Below are 21,199 nucleotides of genomic sequence, written 5' to 3'. Positions count from 1 at the left end.
ATAGTCAATAAAGCAGAAATAGATGTTTTTCTGGAACTCTCTTGCTTTTCGATGATCCAGCGTATGTTGGCAATTTGATCTCTGGTTCCTCTGCCTTTTCTAAAACCAGCTTGAACATCTAGAAGTTCATGGTTCACGTATTGCTGAAGCCTGGCTTGGAGAATTTTGACCATTACTTTACTAGCATGTGAGATGAGTGCAGTTGTGTGATAGTTTGAGCATTCTTTGGCATTGCCTTTCTTTGGGATTGGAATGAAAACTGACCTTTTCCAGTCCTGTGGCCACTGCTGAGTTTTCCAAATTTGCTGGCATATTGAGTGCAGCACTTGCACAGCATCATCTTTCAAGATTCGAAGTAGCTCAACGGGAATTCCATCACCTCCACTAGCTTTGTCGTAGTGATGCTTCCTAAGGCCCACTTGACTTCACATTCCAGGATGTCTGGCTCTAGGTGAGTGATCACACTATCGTGATTATCTGGGTCATGAAGATCTTTCTTGTACAGTTCTTCTGTGTATTCTTGCCACCTCTTCTTAATATCTTCTGCTTCTGTTAGGTCCATACCATTTCTGTCCTTTATCAAACCCATCTTTGCATGAAATGTTCCCTTGGTATCCCTAATTTTCTTGAAGAAATCTCTAATCTTTTCCATTCTGTTGTTTTCTTCTATTTCTTTGCATTGATCACTGAGGAAGGCTTTCTTATCTCTCCTTGCTATTCTTTGGAACTCTGCATTCAAATGGGAATATCTTTCCTTTTCTCCTTTGCTTTTCGCTTCGCTTCTTTTCACAGCTATTTGTAAGGCCTCCTCAGACAACCATTTTGCCTCTTTGCATTTCTTTTTCTTGGGGATGGTCTTGATCCCTGTCTCCTGTACAATGTCACAAACCTCGATCCATAGTTCATCAGGCACTGTGTCTATCAGATCTAGTCCCTTAAATCTATTTCTCACTTCCACTGTATAGTCATAAGGGATTTGATTTAGGTCATACCTGAATGGTGTAGTGGTTTTCCCTACTTTCTTCAATTTAAGTCTGAATTTTGCAATAAGGAGTTCATGATCTGAGCCACAGTCAGCTCCCGGTCTTGTTTTTGCTGACTGTATAGAGCTTGTCCATCTTTGGCTGCAAAGAATATAATCAATCTGATTTCAGTGTTGACCATCTGGTGATGTCCATGTGTAGAGTCTTCTCTTGTGTTGTTGGAAGAGGGTGTTTGCTATGACCAGTGCATTCTCTTCGCAAAACTCTATTAGCCTTTGCCCTGCTCCATTCTGTACTCCAAGGCCAAATTTGCCTGTTACTCCAGGTGTTTCTTGACTTCCTACTTTTGCATCCCCACCCTACCCCCCACCAAAAGAGAGTTTTACCCTGTAACATACATAGATGCTTTTCCTGGAGGAAAAGATCCATCTCTTACCCTCCTCCCTTGATCCTATAAACTCTAGTTAAGTGCCATGCACACAAAAGGGGCTCAGTAAATATTTGTGGGACATTTGTCCTATCCTATCACAACACTTATATCCATTCTTGAGACAGTATAACATAGAATCTCTATTTTGAATGGAATTAAGTCTTTTGAGTCTAGTTTTCTTGTGATTCCTTCCCAGGAACTGTTTCTCCTACTTGTATGCTTAACAGCCAAGAAAACAGTCATTCAACAAACATGTATGGAGAGATGACTGAATACCAAGCACTGGAGAAATCTTCTGGAAATTCCAAGGACGCTCTTGGTGTTCACAAAGAACATCCAGACCAAGGATACTGTGCGGGGTCCCACACCACCATGATCTGGTCAGTTTTTTGTTTAACTTTCAAGGAACATTGACTGTCTCATGTGACCTCAGGAAAGAAAGGGTGTAATTATAAGGACCCCCGGACCTGAGATTTGGTCATTGTTTCCCAGTCTTTTTTTCCTAATGGTGTTTCTGTTTACCATGATATGTCTACCCCATTCTTTTTTTCTACAACCAACTTCTCTGCTTCCTCATACCTTAAATGATACATGGCCTGTCATGATATATTAGTCAGGAGAAGCTAGTAATGCTTCAGTAACAAACAGCCCCCAGTTCTCAATGGCCTAAAACAGCAAACGTTTATATCTTGCTTGTGCTACATGTCCACCAAGGGTTAGTTCTGGAGAAAGGGGAACTCTACTTACCACAGCCACTTGGAAATCCAGACTACAAAACAGCGACAACTTTGAAAAAGAACACAGTGAGACATACTAACTCCTAGTATCTACCATAAGTTACCTCTGTTCACATTTCCTTGGCCAAGGCATGTCAAATGACCACACTTAATTGGGTGGGGATGTGCTACCAAGACCTGATTTGGAAGAAAGCCCAAATATCTCTAACCAGCCTTAATCACCCTCATACAAGGCATCTCCAGCGCAGGATTATAACCCCTTTTTGTTTCAGCTGCTTCAGCTATGGATTCATATTTTCCATGCTCCTTAGTTCAAACTACAGTCAAAGAGAAGCCCAGAGGCACAGTCCATCTCTGCCTAACAGGCCACAACACTAGATCCTTGGCTAGCCTATGGATCTGTGCTTAAGTCACAGCCACTCAGGTAGGGAACAGGAATATACTGTATATCCCATAGTTATCTAGCCTGCCCCTCTTTTTCTTTTTTTGGCTGGGGATCAAACCCATCCCCCCTACATTGAGAGCATGGAGTCTTAACCACTGGACCACCAGGGAAGTCCCCAGTGCACACCCTTGATGCTATCCAAGGACCAGGAGATCTAACCAATATAGGAGAAATTCTTGTTTAAGTGAAGATATTTTGCCTGGTCCTAACCCTTGATTACAGAAGGGTAGTGGATAGTGCAGTCCATGAAGTTGGGTTGAACCTGGTTGATTGTCAGGCTATTCATGGGGCAGAATCTCACCAGTGGTGAAATGGAAATGACTGAGTCCAGGGACCGGTTATGTTAACCTATCAGTCTAGGGATTAGTGATATGGTACCAAGGAATTTTTTAAATTGGCTTGTGCAGCTCCATTTCCATACTGGACACCATAGTCTTTGACTTCTAAGGGGGTAAGAGAGGCAGGGAGGGGAAGAAAAAATGGATGGTTTAAACTTAGACAATAAGACCTGAATGTCTGAATCCCTATATTCAGGCCCCTTCACCATATTCCCCTCCTATCTACCTTTCCAGTCTCATGTCCCTGTTCACCCCTAAGTGAACCTACTGTCCAACCACCATCAAATATTCTCTTTCCTACCCTTGGCTCTTATAATACCCCCTCTCTATCTAATTGCTATCCTTCCTCTAAAATCAGTTTAAAAACCACCACTTTTCAGAATAGTTTTTATCTGTATGCTCTGACCTGGTCATTTCTTCTTCTTTCTCCCCTGCTCATGCTGAATACCTGGAGGACATGGATGTGTCTTACTTAATTGGGGACCCCGGAGCCTAGTGCCTGCCTGGTATACAACAGGTGCTCACCGGTGGTGTGTTTGAATAGATGGTCTATAACACTGGTTCATTTAAGGAGACTTTAGCGTGTTTCTCAATGTTTGGCACAGTGGAGAAAATTCACTAATACATGGTCCCTCCAGGAGTTTCTCTAGTTCAGTTGCCTCATTTTATAGATGAGAAAACTGAGGCCCAGAGACAAGAGATGACTTGCCCTCTGCCACCCGAGCAGCCACAATCTACTGAGCACTTTGCTATGTGCTAGACAAAACGCTTTTCATTCGTTATCTCATTTTCATCCTTGTAACAACCCTAAGAGGGAAGAAGTTGTATACCTACCTTACAGAAGAGAAAACTGCAGCTTAAAGAGATTATAACATGGTTAAGGCCATCTTGCAAGGAGGTAGCCAGGCCACATTTGGATTCCAGGGTCTAACTCTGGGGTCCCTACTCATACCCCTTATGCTGAGCTCCAACTTAGGAAGCCAGTTCCCTGGGGCCCACACATCTGTATGTCACCCAGAGGCCTTGAACTCTGTCAGTGTTCCAGTGGCTGGGTTCACATGTGGTGACTAAAGGGTCCTGGTGAATTTCTGTACCATGCAGTGCCTGTGCACACAAATCTAGTTTCTGACCATTAGATCAGGGGTTTTTGTTTTTGTTTTTCCCTCCTGGGCAGTTGGGTTAGTGGAAGAAACCTGATAAAATCCTGGGAGGAACTTGATCATTCTCTGAAGGACTTACAAGTTGTTTGACCTGCCTGATCTGCTCAGATACAGTCCAGGGAATATTCAGTATCCATGTAGGACAGATTGTGAATTATTCCGTGGGGACTGTGAACAAGACCTAACAAGACCCTCACCAGCTCTGCCTCAGCCAGTCTCAAGGGGGGGTCTGGGGACAGCCCCCTTTCTTCCCTTCCCATCAAAAGTCTGAAAAGAGCAGGCTTTTCCCCATGGGGACTGGGAGGAGTAAGAGGTATAGGGGGAAATCCTCCTGCCTCTGAGCAGAGCTTACTGTACAGAGCAGGGCCTGTTCCCTCCTCAGAGTTATAGCTGTGGATACAATGACTTGGCTGGGATAACATTTATCCCTGTGTTTTGGTAACCTAGTACCTGAATGCCTAACATGGAAAGAGGCCAACTCCCTAAACTCAGTGCAAGGAAAATGATTAAAAGTTAGATCTGGCGGCACCATAGGGATCATCTACCCCTCATCCCCAGGTTTAAAGATGTAGCACAGAGGCCAACTTGCTTGTCAAGGTTACAGAGCTGCTGGTGATAGAGACCAAAAAACTAAGTTGCCTGACTCTGGACTCAGTAGCCTTTCCCCTTAAACTCGCAAGCTCCCACCCACACACCAACACACACACCCCACCCTTTGGGGGAAGTACCACATACAGGCACACACAGAACCGGGTCCTATGCCCCTAAGGTATACAACTGCCTCTCCCCTGGAGGACAGGGAGCCGCATTAAGACAGATTCACAGATGTTCTGGCCCGCACCAGCAGACATATACAGCACCCCAGGCCTCCCTCCCAACTTGTCGTTTCTCTGCTCCAATTGAGTTTCCAGAACATGGGAGCCAGCCCGGGCTGACATCCTGTAGGCAGGGCGGGCGCCGGGAGCGCATGAGCCTGGGCGTCGTTGCGGTGGCTGCGGGGACCCCAGGTCCCGATGCTTAGCGCGCCGCTGGGTCTGGCGGCCCAGGAAGCGACGCGCATCCTCTACCTGCCCGGCTCGCTCCTCAGGCCTCCTGTGACTCAGGACGGCTCGGCCAGGGACCCTAGGGCCGGAGCGTGAACCCCGGGAGGAGGGGGCGCAGAGGGCGGAGGGTAGCACCGAGGCCCCCGGTCCCGGAGAGGCCCCTCTGCCCTCTCCCTGGCGTGCAGGTTTGGAAAACCGGAGGCCTCGCCCGGCGGCTGCCCCGGCTGGCTGCTCGGGTCCCCATATATAGTCATATCCACCGTCAACTGGGAGGCCGGCAGGCGGCAGCGAATGGGCGAGCAGCCCCCGCGGGAGCAGCGGGGAGGGCGCGGGGGGCGGAGGGAGGAGAAGGGGGAAAGGGGGCAGGAGAAAAAAGCTCTTCCAAAAAAGTATTGGCTGTCTTGAGGAATGCGGTCGCCCCCTTGGGAAAGTACATATCTGGGAGCAGCAGGCGGCTCTGCGCTCGCACTCCGGCTCCGCAGCTTCACCGCGCGCTGTCCTCCCTGCTCCCGCCGCAGCCCCAGGGCTCCTCGCCGCCGCCACCATGGACGCCATCAAGAAGAAGATGCAGATGCTCAAGCTCGACAAGGAGAACGCCTTGGATCGAGCGGAGCAGGCGGAGGCCGATAAGAAGGCAGCGGAGGACAGGAGCAAGCAGGTCTGCGCCTCCCCAACTGTGCGCCCGCGGGTCGCCCGCGCTCCGCCCGCCCTGCGGCCCGGAGTCCCGGGACCCGGCCTGGCACCCCTTCCTGGCCCCTCACCCCGAGGACTCCGGGAGCCACCCCCCACTCCAGGGCGTCTGAGAAGCGGGAGGGGAAGAGCAAGACTGGCTTACTCTTAACTTTTTCTCTTACCTGGGGACGCTTGTTTCCCTTCTCGGGTTGCGGGAGCCCGTGAAGTCCCATCAAGTGCTAGAGGCGCTTGGTTCTGAGGATAAGAACGCAATTTTGGATCTGGGGGCGGGGAAGAGGAGGAGGGTTGAAGGGAATCAAATCCAGAAAGTGTTAGAAGTTCTTCTGGACTTTTGACCGGGGAATATAAAACATTCAACTGGGGGAGGGGGGAAGTCAGGGAGGAGGGAGCGACAGTCACGGAGTTTTTTGGTTAAAACAAAGATGGGACAGAAGAGAGGGTATGGCGGGCTCGGAATCGTGGCCATCCACTTATTCTGCAACGCCAAGTTGTGGGCTTGAGCCCACCGAGACCTCGGTAGGAGTCTCGTCCGGGGAGCGGTGGAGGGGTATGAAGTAGCCTCGGGACAAGAGGGGGTTACCTAGGGACTCTTGAGCCCCAACTCGGTGGCGCCCCAAAACTGAAGGGCCCCAGCCAACCCGGTGCCCGTGTTGTGTGTGTGTGTCTAACACCCGGTCCGTGCCGGCCGCCCGCGCCCGCCCGCCGCCGCCCCCCAGCTCGAGGAGGACATAGCGGCCAAGGAGAAGCTGCTGCGGGTGTCGGAGGACGAGCGGGACCGGGTGCTGGAGGAGTTGCACAAGGCAGAGGACAGCCTCCTGGCCGCCGACGAGGCCGCCGCCAAGGTACCCCGGGCGCGCGCGGCGCAGCGCACGAATGGCTAACTCTGTCTCTCTCTCTCCCTCCCTGTCTTTCCCTTTCTCTCTCCCGCTGTCCCTGTCCTTCTGGCTCTGCGCACCCACAACCCTCCCTTGCGGGATCACGCTGCCTGCCGCACCCCCCCACCCCGTCCCGTCCCCGTCCCCCACGGCCAACTCCCAGCTGGAAGATGAGCTGGTGTCGCTGCAAAAGAAACTCAAGGCCACCGAAGATGAACTGGACAAATACTCCGAGGCTCTCAAAGATGCCCAGGAGAAGCTGGAGCTGGCGGAGAAAAAGGCCACCGACGTAAGTGCACGCACACACTGCCCCCCTCACCTCCTGCCCTTGTGCCGGGCTCTGGGGGTCATCACAGGGGCCGCAGAACCACGGAGGAGGGTCACCTCCTCTTAGCTGGACACGTGCGCACAGCCTGCCATGGCCCAGAGCACTGGATGCTGCCCTCAACTGCTACTGCACACGTTCATTTTTATTTCATCCATTCCTCTCTCTTTTTTCGCCTTCTTTCCTTCACCCCTGGGGTTGGAGGGGGGAGAGGGTGGTGAGAATCTGGGAGAACACAGCAACTGAAATTGGACTCTGGAGGTGAAGCTTCCCCATGGTGGCAGAAGTCATCACCAAGGTTTGTGCAAGCAGAATGCCTAGTTTTCTCCACTTTCTTTCTTTTTGCCATCTCTGGTGGGTGGGAAGGCCTGGTTTTCAGTGACCAATCTAGTCAGGATTCAGAGGACCTGGCCTCTATATTGAAAGAATGACATAGTGCGTGCTACTTATTCTGAGAGGGTTAAGCTTGATGGTGGACCTCAGAAACCCTTGAGGCCTCCTTACCAGGGAAGTCTTAATCCAGCCCTTCAGATCTGCCTGGGAAGATGATACTTGCTTGGGTCTGCACTCTGAGGGCACTAGATCCAGAAAGTAAGCTGGGAGTTATATATAGCTCAGTGCTTTATATGGTATAGTGTGCTAGCTGCCCCCTGATTCCCCTGCTCGCCCCACCCCGACCTGTCAGCCTCCGACAACCACCACATAGTTTCAAGGGTGATGCACACACCACAAAAACTCTGCCAGTATTTTGTCCACTGCCCTCTGAAATCTCTTAGCTGAAGAGCTTGCCTCTTCTGCTGCATAAGTCAAGACAGGCATTCGATTTCCAAAGGAATGACTTCTTTTTCACACCATTCTGGAAGCTAATTAAGCCTAGAGGCCCAATTAGGCAAGAATTCCTGGGGAAGGGAGCAACAATTTCAAGAATGTATGAGTACCAGGGAAAGCTATGCCCAGAAAGTTGAACGACCAAGGGCAACGGCAGAATTTTTTGTATGGGAGTGAAGTGTACATTGATGGAGGGTCTGGGTTTTGAAATCAGTAAAGGCTTTCTGTGATGTGAAAGGTGTGAAATGTAATCTCCAAGCGTGCTTTGTAAATGAGAGATCCAGACACAGGACATTTAGAATCTGACAAAAAAAAAAAGGTTCAGTGAAGAGTAAGGTCCCTGGAGAGGGGGTTCAAGGAAGCACTGATTTAGCTAAAATATTTAAGTTACAAACTACCTGGCTTTAGAAAAAGAGCCAGAAAACACATATAACTCTGCACCAGTTTTGTATAATGTAGATCAGATGTCTGCTCCGTATATGGTTAAATGGAGGATGCCTGTCTCCCCCAGATTCTCCAGCAGGACGTTTATTTAGCTTTTTTCAAAAGAGCCGCTGATAGATCAAGGAGAGATATTCCTTATAAGGAAAAGAATGCAGAGAATTTGAAAATAGCCCAGTAAGACTGAAAGCAAGAGGAGAAAAAAGCTACTACAATTCTTAAGGGGGAAAAAAATCATAATTATTGTGTAACTGTGTGGTGCTATCATGTCTTTATTGAAAAATCTTGTTTAAGGGAGCTTTGGAATGAGATGAGGTAGAAGTAGCAGAGAGGATATTTAAAGCTAGTTGGAGGGGGGGCAGTGGGTGGAGCCATGAGGAGGGGGAGGTTTCTGAAACTGTTTTCCCTCTCCCACTGGAAAATTGTCCCTAATATGGTACACTTTTTTTTTTTGGGGGGGGGGTAGTATATTATCTTCCCCTTTTAGGTTGTTTGCAACCTGTAGGGATGTAGAAGACATTGTGAAGAAATGCTTTATTTAGAGTGATTCCTAACTAGTAAAAATTGTCAAGACCTGAGGAGGAAGAGACAGATGTCACAAGGGGAAGGAGGAGGTAGGAGAGAGGTCAGCTTCCTGAGGTCGAATCATATTACATTTGGGACTAGGGCATTGCATTGTCATTACTCACCAGTGTAAACTATTTTCACATTTTTCTACTGCTAAAAACATTTTCCTACCAAACAATTTACAAATCCTATTCCAGAAATGGGCTCTTCCTAGCTTGAAAGGTTGTAATTCGCATGGTCGAATCTCTGATGGCTTTGTTTTGAGTTTCTTGTGGTCAGTCCATCTAAGTGAGGCTGGAGGGGATCAAAGGCTCCATTTTATCTGGCCTCAACCCCCTTCCTCAATAACTGTGATGTCTATGACATCTGCAATATGTGAGCCTTTATTCCCTGTAGGTCTTTTCTTCCTAAATCAGTGATTCTCAACCTTAACTAAACATGGATGATTTAAAAACTTACCTAAGATGGTTTAAAAACTTAAAATCCAGGCTGCACCCTAGGCCAACTAGAATCGCTGGGAGTGGAACCCAGGTGTTAGTATTTGTTAAATATTCAGGTGATTCCAATGTGCAGCCAAGGCTGAGAATAACTGTCCTAAACTCTTTTGTATAATGACATCAGCAAGAAAGTGAACTCACCTGAAACTGACTTTCCCAGGTGTTTGAAAAGCAAGACATTAAGTCACTAGTTGGCTGCTTGGAGCATGTGCACGTGTCCAGAATTTTCCAGGGCTCCTGAAGGTTCCCAGATGCCCCCTCTCCCACCCTCAAAGTTGGAGACCTACTGTCTATACTCTTAGGGAAGCGGTTGTGACCACCCTCCTGAGGAGACAAACTGTGTGGAAACAAAGCGAGAGGCTCCACCTACAGGATGCGAGAGCCCATGCTGGGACTTGTGAGTCTCAGCAGAGACTGTGATAATGTCCTTAGCAAATGAGTCAGAAAAGCACGTTCAGTTGTTACGGCTTTGGAGGAGGAGGGGGTTGTCAACTGTGTTTTCTTTCTTTTCATTATTCCCACACTTAAACACATTGGAACTGACTTGAAGGGCCTTCTGTGAGAAAGGTGAGAAAAGAAAGCCGTGAGACTTAGAAGACATTTAAAAACATAGCCCAAGGGAAGTATGGACAGAGACTGGTTCCCAGAGATTGTGTCCACTTTGGTTTTCATCCAGCCGCAGCCGGACGCTCTCATAGGGTTCTGTTGGCTTCCTTGGTGTGCTTTTTTTTTTAAACTTCTCAAAGGTTACATACTGTGTTGTTGCATTTATATAACATTCTAACAATTATAAAATTATAGAGAAGAAAAATAGTAGATGCCAGGGCTTATATAAGGGATGAGGCAGGAGATAAGTGAACATGACTTCAAAAAGGCAATTTGAGGGATCCTTGGGGTAAAGGAAATGTTCAGTATCTTGTCTGCATTTACTGCTGTTGTATAGTCACTAAGTTAGTGTCTGACTCTTGGCAGCCTCATGGACTGTAGCCTGCCAGGCTCCTCTGTCCATGGGATTTCTCAGGCAAAAATACTGGAAGAGGTTGCCATTTCCTTCTCCAGAGGATCTTCCTGATCCAAGGGTCGAACCCACCTGCATTGGCAGTCACATTCTTTACCTTGGTGTGCTTTTAAGAAGCATCTCAGTCCAGCCCTGACTTGGTCAGATTACAGATTACAACGTTCCTACAATCAGAGAAGGTTGTAACTAGAAGGGACCCTTGAGACAATTTTTTATGGAAAAGAAAATAAGTTCCAGAGAGGCAGGCAGGTCTGAGGTCCCAAAGCTGGTTATGGGCCATAGCTTGACTCTTAAGACAGTGTTTGTGTGTTTTAAAAAAATTTTTTATATTGGAATATAGCTTATTGACAATATTGTGTGATAGTTTGAGGTGAACAGGGAAGGGACTCAGCCAAATATATATGTATCCATTCTCCCCCAAACTCCCCTCCCCTCCAGGCTGCCACATGAGATTGAGCGGAGCTTCCTGTCCTTGTTGGTTATCCATTTTAAATATAGCGGAGTGTACATGTCCATCCCAATCTCCATAACTATCCCTTCCCCTCAACCATAAGTTGATTCTCTAAGTCTGTGAGTCTCTGTTTTGTAAGTTCATTTAAGGAGTTTCATACGGTATTTCTCCTCTAAGGCAATGCCTGTTATTAACTAAAGCTATCATTGAGTTACGTACTTACCTCGTATTGTGCTCAGCGCTTTCTATTATTTCATAATCCTCAAGTACAACTATTAACCGCGCTTTTACAGATGAAGTCACGTTGTTTTCCAAGTCACACAGCCAGGAGAGAACCAAAATCCAGATTGTAACCTAGCAAGACAGCATTTAGGAGGTTTAACCTCTGTGCAGTATGTTAGTGGTTTTCACGTCCTGAGTTTGGAGGGGAGGAGAGTTGTTGGGTTAGGATCTGGTGTTCTGGGGTTCTTTACAGTCCCTTTGGGGACACATTCAAGCTCCAAATGTGGGGCTTCGCTCGGCTTCTCTCCCTCTTGGTTAGGGGAAATCTGGCAGTCCGGAGCGGAGCGCTCCAGCCGCCAGTAGGCGGCACCGTCGCCCCTTGCAGCCAAATCCGTTACTCCGGGTTCTCCGCGGTGCCAGGGCGGGGCGCTGGGAGTCGAAGTAACATCCTAGGCGCCGAGGAGCCCCCTCTCCTGCCCACCTGGTGCCCCCGCAGCGCGCGCCGCGCCCTTCGGCCCCGCAGCCGCGAGCATGCGCGGTGCCTCTCGCGGTTGGCGAATTCCCGGGGTCCGCGGCGCGCGACCCGCCCCGCCCGCTGGGTCCGCCCCCGGCGCTCGCGCACCCGCTTGCGGTTCGCCTGAGCTGCCCGGGAGGCCGAGACTTCCGGGCTGAGCCTGGGCCTCAGGGGGCGCCGCCGTCGCGCGCTGCGGCCTGGGCGGGGCGGGCCTTCGGAGTGCGGCAGCGGCAGCGGCAGCAGCAGCAGGAGCGCGGCAGCCCGCCTCTCCCACCGCAGCCCGCCCGCTTGCCGGCCCGCCGCCGCCCGGCGCGATGGCGGGGAGCAGCTCGCTGGAGGCGGTGCGGAGGAAGATTCGGAGCCTGCAGGAGCAGGCGGACGCCGCGGAGGAGCGCGCGGGCAGCCTGCAGCGCGAACTGGACTACGAGAGGAAGCTGAGGGAGACCGTAAGGGACCCACCCATCACCCACCACCAGAGGCGCTTTCTCCCCGGTCGGCCCCCCCGGCGCCCCGCAGGGCCTCCGGGAGCCCACCTTCTCTACCCCTCCCCCCGCCTCGGGGGCACCTGGCGCACCTGGGCCCGCAGGTGTCGTCTGGGGAGGGGCCCTGCCCCTTCACCTCGGCCATTTCATCTCGCTGCTCTGCAGGCAGAGAACCGAGGGGGAAAGCAGGAGTGGTGTTGAGAAGGTTCTGGAAGCAGCACTTTCCCAGAAGGGGCTCTCTATGGGGTGTTTGCGTTCGACCCGGCGTCTCGGGTCCCCGGGGATGTGCCCTTTGCCCTCCTGGCATTATTTACTCGGAAGGTGGGGACAAAAGCGGTCCCTCCTTTTGGAAATCTGTTCTTTTGGGAAGGACGCTAACAGATCACGTCTGAGGCATTGCCAGGCTTTGAGGCCCGGGGATGCTCAACTCGCCCATCTCTGTCCAGCCTCGGTTTCTTGAAAGCCTGTTTCTCTGGGGTGGGTGAGACACTGACAGCGCGTGTTCTGACTTAGTATGCGGCCCTATGCCTTCCCCTTCTTAACCAGCCCTCCTCCCAAGTTCTCCTGTACAGATAGATGTTCCTTTGTTACCGAGTCTTGAAAAAGTTGGCTAAATGGCCAGGATTATTGGGTGTTTTCTCCCGCCGGCTGCCCCCTCCCCCCCTTTGAGTGTAATACCTGGCTTCCTTCCTTTTTCCTAAGGCAAACGTATCCAGCAAACAGGAACAGGATTTCAGAGGTAGTTTAGGCGTTTGCTGTTTGGTTTTTGAGTGTGTGTGTTTTATATCAGGATACCTAGACACCTTGGGAATTTTAGGACAAGCGCTCATACACGGTCATGCTTCTGCTTGTTCGGGTGGGAGGGTGGGCTTGCGCGTGTGTGTGGCCTGTGCGCGCTCTGTCGTGTCCAACTCTTTGCGACCCCATGGACTGTAGCCTGCAGTACTTAATAGAGGCCTTTACTGAGATGAGAAGTGTATGTAGTGGTGTTATGGTTGGCTGTAGAAGCTATGGGACCTGTGTTGCATAAAACACCTAGAAGCAAATGGATCCTCTTAAGAGGAAAGCCTAACTAGATACAGTTTCAGATAAAACGGGCAGGAACTAGGAAATCAATAGTCAAGAGATCATTTTCTGTAGAGGACAAGACAGCAAAGGTCCCATGGCTGTTCCTGCATTTGGCCAGGCAATGAATGAATTCCAACTCCTTCTCTGACTCGCTGTTGTCCTTGAGCCATTAGAACCAATAGAAGAGGATGATGGATAAGAACTTTTGATTCAGGCTGCGGATCATTGAACTTCTCAGCCCCTCAGTTCCTGGACTGTACAATGTGTATAATGGTAGTACCTGCCTGTTGTGAGGATGAAAAGAGTATGTGTAAAGAAGTTGCCATGGTGCTTAGCACACTAGTGCCTTGTGTCAGTATCAGAATGGCTTTGCACTCTGCATCGCTCATTATTCCCTTGCTTTCAGTTCTCCAGCGATCAAAGGGCTTTGAAAATGGGATGCTCATTTCACTGCATCTTAAAACACTCCATTTCAATGCTTCTAATCAATAATTCTTGTTTCAGCTTGAACAGAGAGGACACAGGCAGGCTGGAAGGAATGTTTGGTGGGTCAAAGCGGTGTTAGTGGTAGAAGTTGGTAGAGCTCCCCTCCCCCTGCTAAGAAAGAGTATATGTGGTCCTGTGAAGGAGAGCCTCTTAGGCACTCCTGTCCTGGTGATTGATGTTAAACACAGAAGATAAATTTTACGAAGGACACATTGTTACTCACCTTCTCTTTTGGGCTTAGTTTTTGTAACAGTACCCTTCCTGGACCAGTTGGCTAAAGGTAGTGCTTTCATTCTTTTCAAAGCTTTATGTTAAAAAGTGGTTTAAATAGCTTCAATTTTTTAAGTGATTTTTGAAAATGGTCTATCTGGAAGATTGGACAGACGGACACAGAGCTTTTTTTATGACAACAACTTAAGGACTGGGTCAGACCACTGAAGAGAGAATTTCAGATTGAGAGGTGTTCCCAGCTTACAAAACTGAAACTTGAAGATCGCTAATTTAAGGTGGTTTCTTGGTAGTTGTCAGACATAGCTGTGAGTTAAGCTAGCAGTCACAGTTTTTCTTGGCAGCAGAGATAAAAGTTTAGTGACAAAATCGTGAGCCACTGCAAAAAAAAATATGGAGACTTGGCTCTACATTCAGAGTCTCAAAGGTTCAGACAGGCTGTAGTTAGTTAATTGGCCCTGTTGCACCAGCACTTACCTTGGAAAAAGCAGTCATCTCTCTTTTTCTACTGGTTTGTTTTTCCCAAGGTGTGTGGGCCCTTCAAAATGTTGGAATGCAGCTACTTTGCTGGATGTAATGGTTGACTCTAGGTCTTGTGACCCACTGGGGTTTTGTTTGTCTTTTGTCCTTATCAAAGGAAAAGAGGGAGCGAGAAGAAGCCAGTCCTCCTTTCTCCTTTCTGGATGGCACCCAGCAAGCAAAGGGACTTAGAGTTGCAACCTGTAGGTTCTTAATTGGTAACTTTATTAAACCATAGGAAAAACCAACTTACAAAAATCCCAGCCTTTTCCCTCTTTAGAATTGGTAAATATTTCTGAGACCAGGATTCTAAAAGTGTATTTTGTGCTCACATTGCCCCCCGCCCCCCCCCAGGGTGTCAATAACAGGAGTGTACTCTCTGGCTTTCTGCTTTCATATATAGACGAGGCTAAGGTACTACAATGCCCTGTTCACATTGCTTCTTGCTCATTGTACAAATATGCCTCACGAATTATAGGCTTTGGTGCGGATAGAGAGGTTGTTTTTATCTCTTATCCATGGGAGTGCCCCTTAATGTCATCTATGTTTTTTTTCCACTTTCCTTACCATATAAGGGCAGAAGTTTAACTTGGCTTTAGTGGCTTGGTGTTACACAGTAAAGGGTGAAACCTTCTCTGGACAACTACAGTTTGCATGAAATAAAAAGACCTGACCTGTGATCATCCCATGCTGGTCAGGAGGACTTGGAAAATACATTCCAGAGGATTTGTTCTTAGAATATATTATTCTCCTACCATTATTTCTTCTTAACAGTCTTAACAGGAATACTGGTTTTTAAAGTAAAAATCATTGCTATTTTTAAATTGTCTCTAGGTATATTGACTGTAACATCTGGATTTTGTGAAAATCTAGGCCCTATAAAAGTTTTCTTTCAGATTTGACTGGGAGAAATATTTTTGCTGTATTGTGTGACCCTGCCTTTGATGGCTTTGTAGCATCTTGTAGAGGTGCATAGGAATGGTGTACACCTGCCCTTATTTTGTGTATAGGTAGCTGGTACCTTGTGGAAGAGGGCTTCCAGGTGGCTCAGTGGTGAAGGATGCACCTGCCAACACAGGAGACAAAAGAGGGTTGGGTTTGATCCCTGGGTCGAGAAGATTCCCTGGAGCAGGAAATGGCAACCCACTCCAGTATTCTTGCTTGGAGAATGCCATGGACAGAGGAGCCTGGCATGCTATAGCCCATGGGGTCGCAAAGAATCAGACATGACTGAACAGCCAGCACACACCTTGAGGAAGGGGATGGGGCAAGGCACATACAGCTCCAAGGCACCTCACACGTGCAGGGCACCTGGTGGCTGCTTAACAACAATTCTCTAGGATGACAGTTGGTAGCCTTTACTAATGTAGCAGTCTCTTTTCTGAGTAGCTCATAACATGTTGAGACACAATAGCATTTTTGAAATAAAAGAAACTAACATCCCAAACAAAGACTTTGCCAGCAGTGTCAACACGTGGGCTGTTGTTAGAAGGTAACCTAGGACACTGAGGGTGATTTTCATGCCTGGAAATAATTTGTGTCTGGGGTTGTGACCCTTCCCAAACACCTTGTTGTTTATATCTGCTTTTTAAATAACAAATGGTCCGGTGACTGAGGTTTGTACTGAGGCAACAGCCAATGAAGTCTTAAGTAGACTGCCCAGGTATTGTGATGAAAACAACCTTAGAAAATACCTGAAGAAGCCTCAGAACTCAGAGAATGCATACCAGAAATAAAAGCTAGTGAAGGTGAGAGATGTGGGCCTTTTGAACACAGCATAATCAAAAAAAAAAAAAAGTGAAAAGAGTGCCCTTAATTGATGAAACAGAATGTATCTTCTGTTCTAAGGAGCCAAATTAAATTGTGATCAGACCAGTATTGTAAGGCCTGAGAAGCCTGTAAGAGTCCAGGTTTTTCCCTGGGGAAGCTTTTGTAGGGATACATACTCCCCAGATACTGCTTTCAAATTCAGGTCATAACCTACAAGCACCTTTGCCCATCTTGCTGTGAAACCTCCCGGGGCAGCAGGTGTTGGCTTCTGGGGTTGAAAGCAAATGCTCCGTGTCCTTGTGTGAGCTGTTCCCCTCCTGGTGTTACTTGATGTTTTTTTAATTTTTTACCACGCCTTTTTTTTCAAAAAGCATTGAGAGGACTTGCTCAGCAGATGATAATGAGTACAGTTCTAGTCCTGGATAGGTTTTGTCCCGAAGGCTTTTCTTTCAGTCCGGGGTTTGAATTGGGGGTGACTGTAGAGAACCTGCTGCGCTGATGTCAGAAGGTGGAAAGACCCCACAGGTGAGAACCAACAATCCCAGGGCTTCCCTGAGGCTCCAGGAGGCCTTGAGAAGTGAGACAGGTGAGCCTGTACTGGAGGAGCAGGGAACTAGGATGCTCGTCCTGCCTCCCACTGATGGCTGTGTGACCCAAGCATGCTTCAACCCTCAGGGTCAGAGGTCCTTGCCTCTTCCTATTTTCTCAACAAAGAGCTCCATGAGTGGTTCCTGTAGGCTTTGCCAGTGTCTTTGGGTGGGGTGGTGGGTGGTTGCTTTTTTATAGTGCAGATTCCCACCTCCCTCTCTTGACCTCTTGGATCAAAATCTCTAGGGATGGGGCCTGGAAACGTGTACTTTTAACGTGCCTTCAGGTGAACTCAGACAGCCAGTTGTGGGAACTAGGGACCCTTTGAGCTAAACATCTGAGACCCCGTTTTTGTGGACCACTCACAGGTCTGTTCTCTGGGTTGACCCAGTCCTGGCTCCTGGAACTGGTCTCCATTCCTGGCCGTTGTTTGGGTGCCCTTTATGGGGCCTGTTGACTGGTATTCCTACAGGACACAACCCCTAATGTAGATTCTACAAAATGCTCCAACGGGGAAAGAAGTTCCATTTATAAAACAGCATCCAGAGCTAAAGAAAGAGCAGAGTGGGGGCTGGAAGAGCAAAGACTTGGATCAATGGGGGTTCCTCTCTGGGAGGAAGATCTTTTGTGCAGAGGCAGGAATGAACATAGAGTGCTGTCTCTGACGCCCCAGGTACATGGGAGCCTGGGGACCCAGAGTGGCCTGTTACCTGAAAGGTCCTTTCCCTGGAGCATAAACAGTCTCCTTTCTGTGAGTACAAAGTCCTTGAGGTCAGGGCCCAGATTGAAAACAGAGCTGGAAACTTCTAGTGTGGTGGCTACAGAAATTGTTTTGAAAATCTTGTTGACATTTCTCTGGCCACAGCATCTATAACAAGCATATTTAAGAAAGAGGGAGAAAATACTTCTGAGTACATGACCTAGACACTCTACTGAGTTTTTTTTTCTTGGTGGTATTTTAGAGGGTGGGTTTGTTTTGCTCTTCATTTTATTTTTCAGCTTTCAGAGTTGCTTGCTTGTCCTCCCACCCCAGTTCATAAAAGGAATAGAATTTTCCTTCTATCTCAGGTCAACATGGCGAGCAGGCCAGCCATTTCAGCATCAAGCAGGTGGAGCTGGAGGGTATTCAAAAATGGTATATAAGGCTGCTGGATTCAATAAACTGGGCTTAATGCCAGATGATACAATATATGAGAATGACGATGTGAAAGAGCCATAAGAAGGCTTCCTGAGAACCTTTATAGTAACAGAGTGTTTCACATTAAGAGAGTGCTGGACCTGAGCATGAGGCAGCAGATCCTGCCTAAAGAGCAGTGGACAAAATATGAGGCAGATAAATTCTACCTTGAACGATATCTGGAAGAGGTTATTTAGGAAAGAAAAGAGAGAGAGAAATGGGCAAAGAAATAATTTAGTAGTCTAAATCTGTGGATACAGCTGTTCTCAAGTATTTTTATGAAGTTGGTTAAACCTGAAATGTACAATGTAGAACTATTTGGGCTGTAAATGTATTGCTTTAAATAAATATTATAATTATTGTTGGGGTGGGGGGGAAGGAATAGAATTTTCCTGGAACTGGAAAATGCAGAAATCTGACCTGACCCAAAGATATGCCCTTAATGTATACCTTCTTCCAATTTTTTGTTTTTGTTTTTTAATACAGGGCTAAAAACTTTTAAAAGTTCCCGTACTTAAGAAATGTGTTATCCATATTACCCTCATCCCTCCCCCACCCCCCAAAAAAAACCAACGTTCACTGGCCATTGAGACCTGGTGGGGCCCATTATTCACTGTACATCTATAATGATTGACTTTGTGGGTGGGTACAGTTGTAAACTGACCTTGGATTCATTTCACATTTACCCCTACTCCCTGCCTCCGTCAGCCAGTTGTTACTACATAGTTAATTTTTGACGAGATAAAAGTGTATTTGAATGTTTTTATAGAGTCCTTCACCATGGTTGGAGATGCCCTAATCACCTCTCTTTCCCAGAGAGAACTTGACTTTTTAAAATTTTACAAATCTAGATGAGCAGAGAGCAGAGTGTTCTCGTGTTCCTTTAGTTCAAGGCTGTGATCGAAGACTCTCGCTACTTGTACATGTCAAGCCCATGTACCGTGGGTCCAGTACTCAGAAAGTTGCTTTTGTGTAAGTTGGTTTTGCTTATTTTGTTCAGTAGACATTTATTATACTCCGTATAGAGAATCATGATTCCTTGCACATAAGAAGGAATGTGAATAAGGAAGACAGCACTGTAGGTAGAGAGCTAGCATCATCCCTAAGTGCAGGTTGTAATTTTTAGAAAACTCCCAAGTGTCCTGAAAAACCCATCATTGCAGGATAAGCACACATTCAAAGTAGATGAGGAAACGCTGCCAGATTAGCAAATTCCATCTTTCACTTCCATGCGTAATATTTAAACAGCCACCAATGCAAGTGTATGTAATGGACCCAGCCAGTCTTGCAAGTGTCCTGAGGCTCATAGTAACAAATGCTTTTAACTATAGGTAAACATCACATCCCCAAAAAAAGAGTATATTTCAGAGATAGATACCAAGTAAAAACAGTATCTGTACTGCTTTTCTTCTAAGGAGTTTGAAACTCTTCTTGTAGCAACCCTGACTTGTTGAAATGCCTGTAGGCTTAGGTCACAGACGCTTGGGAAATTTGTTTTGGCGCTATTCCAGTGTGACCTGTTATCCTCAAGAGGTGCCGAAGGGCACGGGGGCTTACTGGGTTTTGTTGTGTCTCTGTATAGTTTTATATTTTAGAACCACTGAACTTAAAAATCTTTTAGTTCCTAAAATATTTAATAACGCCCCTTTGAGAATGTGATCAGAAGAAAGGAGAATTGAGACTCCTGAGTCCCAAGTTCTCGCTGAGCTCCTCTCATCTTGTGTGAGGGAGCCTGGGTCAGTCCTGTCGCCTCTATCCACACCTCAGCCCCCACCATGTGAGGTGGCTGTGATGACGCTCCCCTCTGAGAGTCAGGTAAAGCCAGCATGTTGAAATCTGTGTTAGAAAGGAACCAAATGAGAAAGTGTTGCTGACGGTCCCTCTGTCCCACGAGGATGATGCGTGTGGATTTGCATATACCCCAAGGTGAACACCCACTGGATAAATCAATGGATGAACATATCCAACAACCCCAGAGTTGACCACGGCTTGTAGCACACTTTAGGGTAGCTCACCACAAAGCCAGGCTTCCTTGTTGAACCAGCATTTCAGTCCAGCCCCTCTTGAATGCACTACCCTCACGTCCTCTTCAACACTAAAACACCTCTCATTCTCTCTGCCCAGGCTGAAGCCGACGTAGCTTCTCTGAACAGACGCATCCAGCTGGTTGAGGAAGAGTTGGATCGTGCCCAGGAGCGTCTGGCAACAGCTCTACAGAAGCTAGAGGAGGCCGAGAAGGCAGCAGATGAGAGTGAGAGGTGAGGCCTCGTCGTCCAGCCCACCTGTTAGCACAGCCTTTCCTCCTGATGGAACCAGAGGGCTCTCTGATCTTGGGCGTCCAAGGATTTCACAGTACCTTGGTGCCATCATTTCCTCACTTGATCCAGGTGTAACTACTGGTTTTATTTGTTTAACACCAGTGAAACACTTTTGTTTTAAATCTCAAGGTTACAAAGAAAAAAAAGACTCTGTTCCTGCCCTCCTAGAGCTCACCACCCAGCGAGGGAGATAGGTGTTTAAACGGGGGGTTCTAGGGATGTAATTTGGTTCTTTCATTCCTGCTGACCATGGAGCAATTCTGCATTTTGTTTAAAAGATAACTTTATGTTAAAATACACCCAGAAGGCTTAGGCTGAGGTAAATAAAGTATGGGCTGTCAGTTGTCAAATAGCCCAACAAATGAGTGAAAGAGAAAGCACAGATAAAACAGAAATATAATCCACAAAAGTAAGTTGCGTTGGACTTAGTAAAGCTGGTAAGACATGCGTGCACAAGTAAATACAGTCAGATCTGCATGTCCTCTGAGCCCACTCACCCCGTGACCTGGCTCTCCCTGACTTATGACCGCAAGATCCAGCCTTGTGGTAGTAAAGGAAGACCAGGGCCATATCAGCCATCATGTTATTCCAGCAGGCATTTTCTCTCATTCTCAGCTGCTCAAGTTAATGTACTCCTGTTGCTTGGAAGCACTCCAAGAAAGACTCCTTAAGACTGGAGAGAGTTCTGTCCTTAGAGAGATGAGGAAGCAGTATAGTGTCTCAGACACTGGCAGTGCGTATCTGTGCTGTGACCTGGCAGATATATGCAGTCACTGATTTTGTCCCTTTCTCCATTTTTGAGGTGCATTTCTGCTCCCTGCCACCATGGGAAAAGTGATTTCAGACTTTAGGATTAAAAAGGCTTGTTAGCTGAAGTTTTTCAGCTCCTTATTCACCATTGCGTCTTGTCTCTTTTCTAACTAAGAGTTTGGGAATTTTTAAAGATGACTTACCATCTCTTATGATATACACATAACCAGTGGTTTTGTGGCTGGT

At 47.6% G+C, this 21,199-nt stretch overlaps 1 protein-coding gene and 1 pseudogene across 27 annotated transcripts in view; both read left to right on the top strand.

Annotated features, from left to right (window-relative positions):
- Window positions 1-5,482: 5,482 nt before the first annotated feature.
- The window catches only part of TPM1 (tropomyosin 1), a 28,962-nt gene continuing 13,245 nt past the window's right edge, over window positions 5,483-21,199 (top strand). For 8 of the 26 annotated variants that reach the window (XM_043471756.1, XM_043471759.1, XM_043471763.1 and 5 more), the window contains exons 1-3: window positions 5,484-5,794; window positions 6,868-6,993; window positions 20,010-20,143. In XM_043471756.1, the coding sequence (XP_043327691.1) occupies window positions 5,681-5,794; window positions 6,868-6,993; window positions 20,010-20,143 (374 nt within the window). In that variant the 5' untranslated portion in view covers window positions 5,484-5,680. Of the gene's footprint in view, window positions 5,795-6,545; window positions 6,672-6,867; window positions 6,994-11,866; window positions 12,014-20,009; window positions 20,144-21,199 lie in introns of those variants that run through there. The other 18 variants (XM_043471767.1, XM_043471768.1, XM_043471770.1 and 15 more) reach the window with 3 other exon arrangements.
- Window positions 12,914-20,101, top strand: LOC122443522 (annotated as a pseudogene). The gene has a single exon (XR_006270034.1). The product of XR_006270034.1 is annotated as a cytochrome b-c1 complex subunit 7-like (transcript).

This window comes from Cervus canadensis, chromosome 6 (genome assembly GCF_019320065.1).
Source record: "Cervus canadensis isolate Bull #8, Minnesota chromosome 6, ASM1932006v1, whole genome shotgun sequence".
Taxonomy (NCBI): Eukaryota; Metazoa; Chordata; class Mammalia; order Artiodactyla; family Cervidae; genus Cervus; species Cervus canadensis.
The sequence above is the reverse complement of the archived record's forward strand: the minus strand, read 5'-3'. Positions and strand labels throughout refer to the sequence as shown.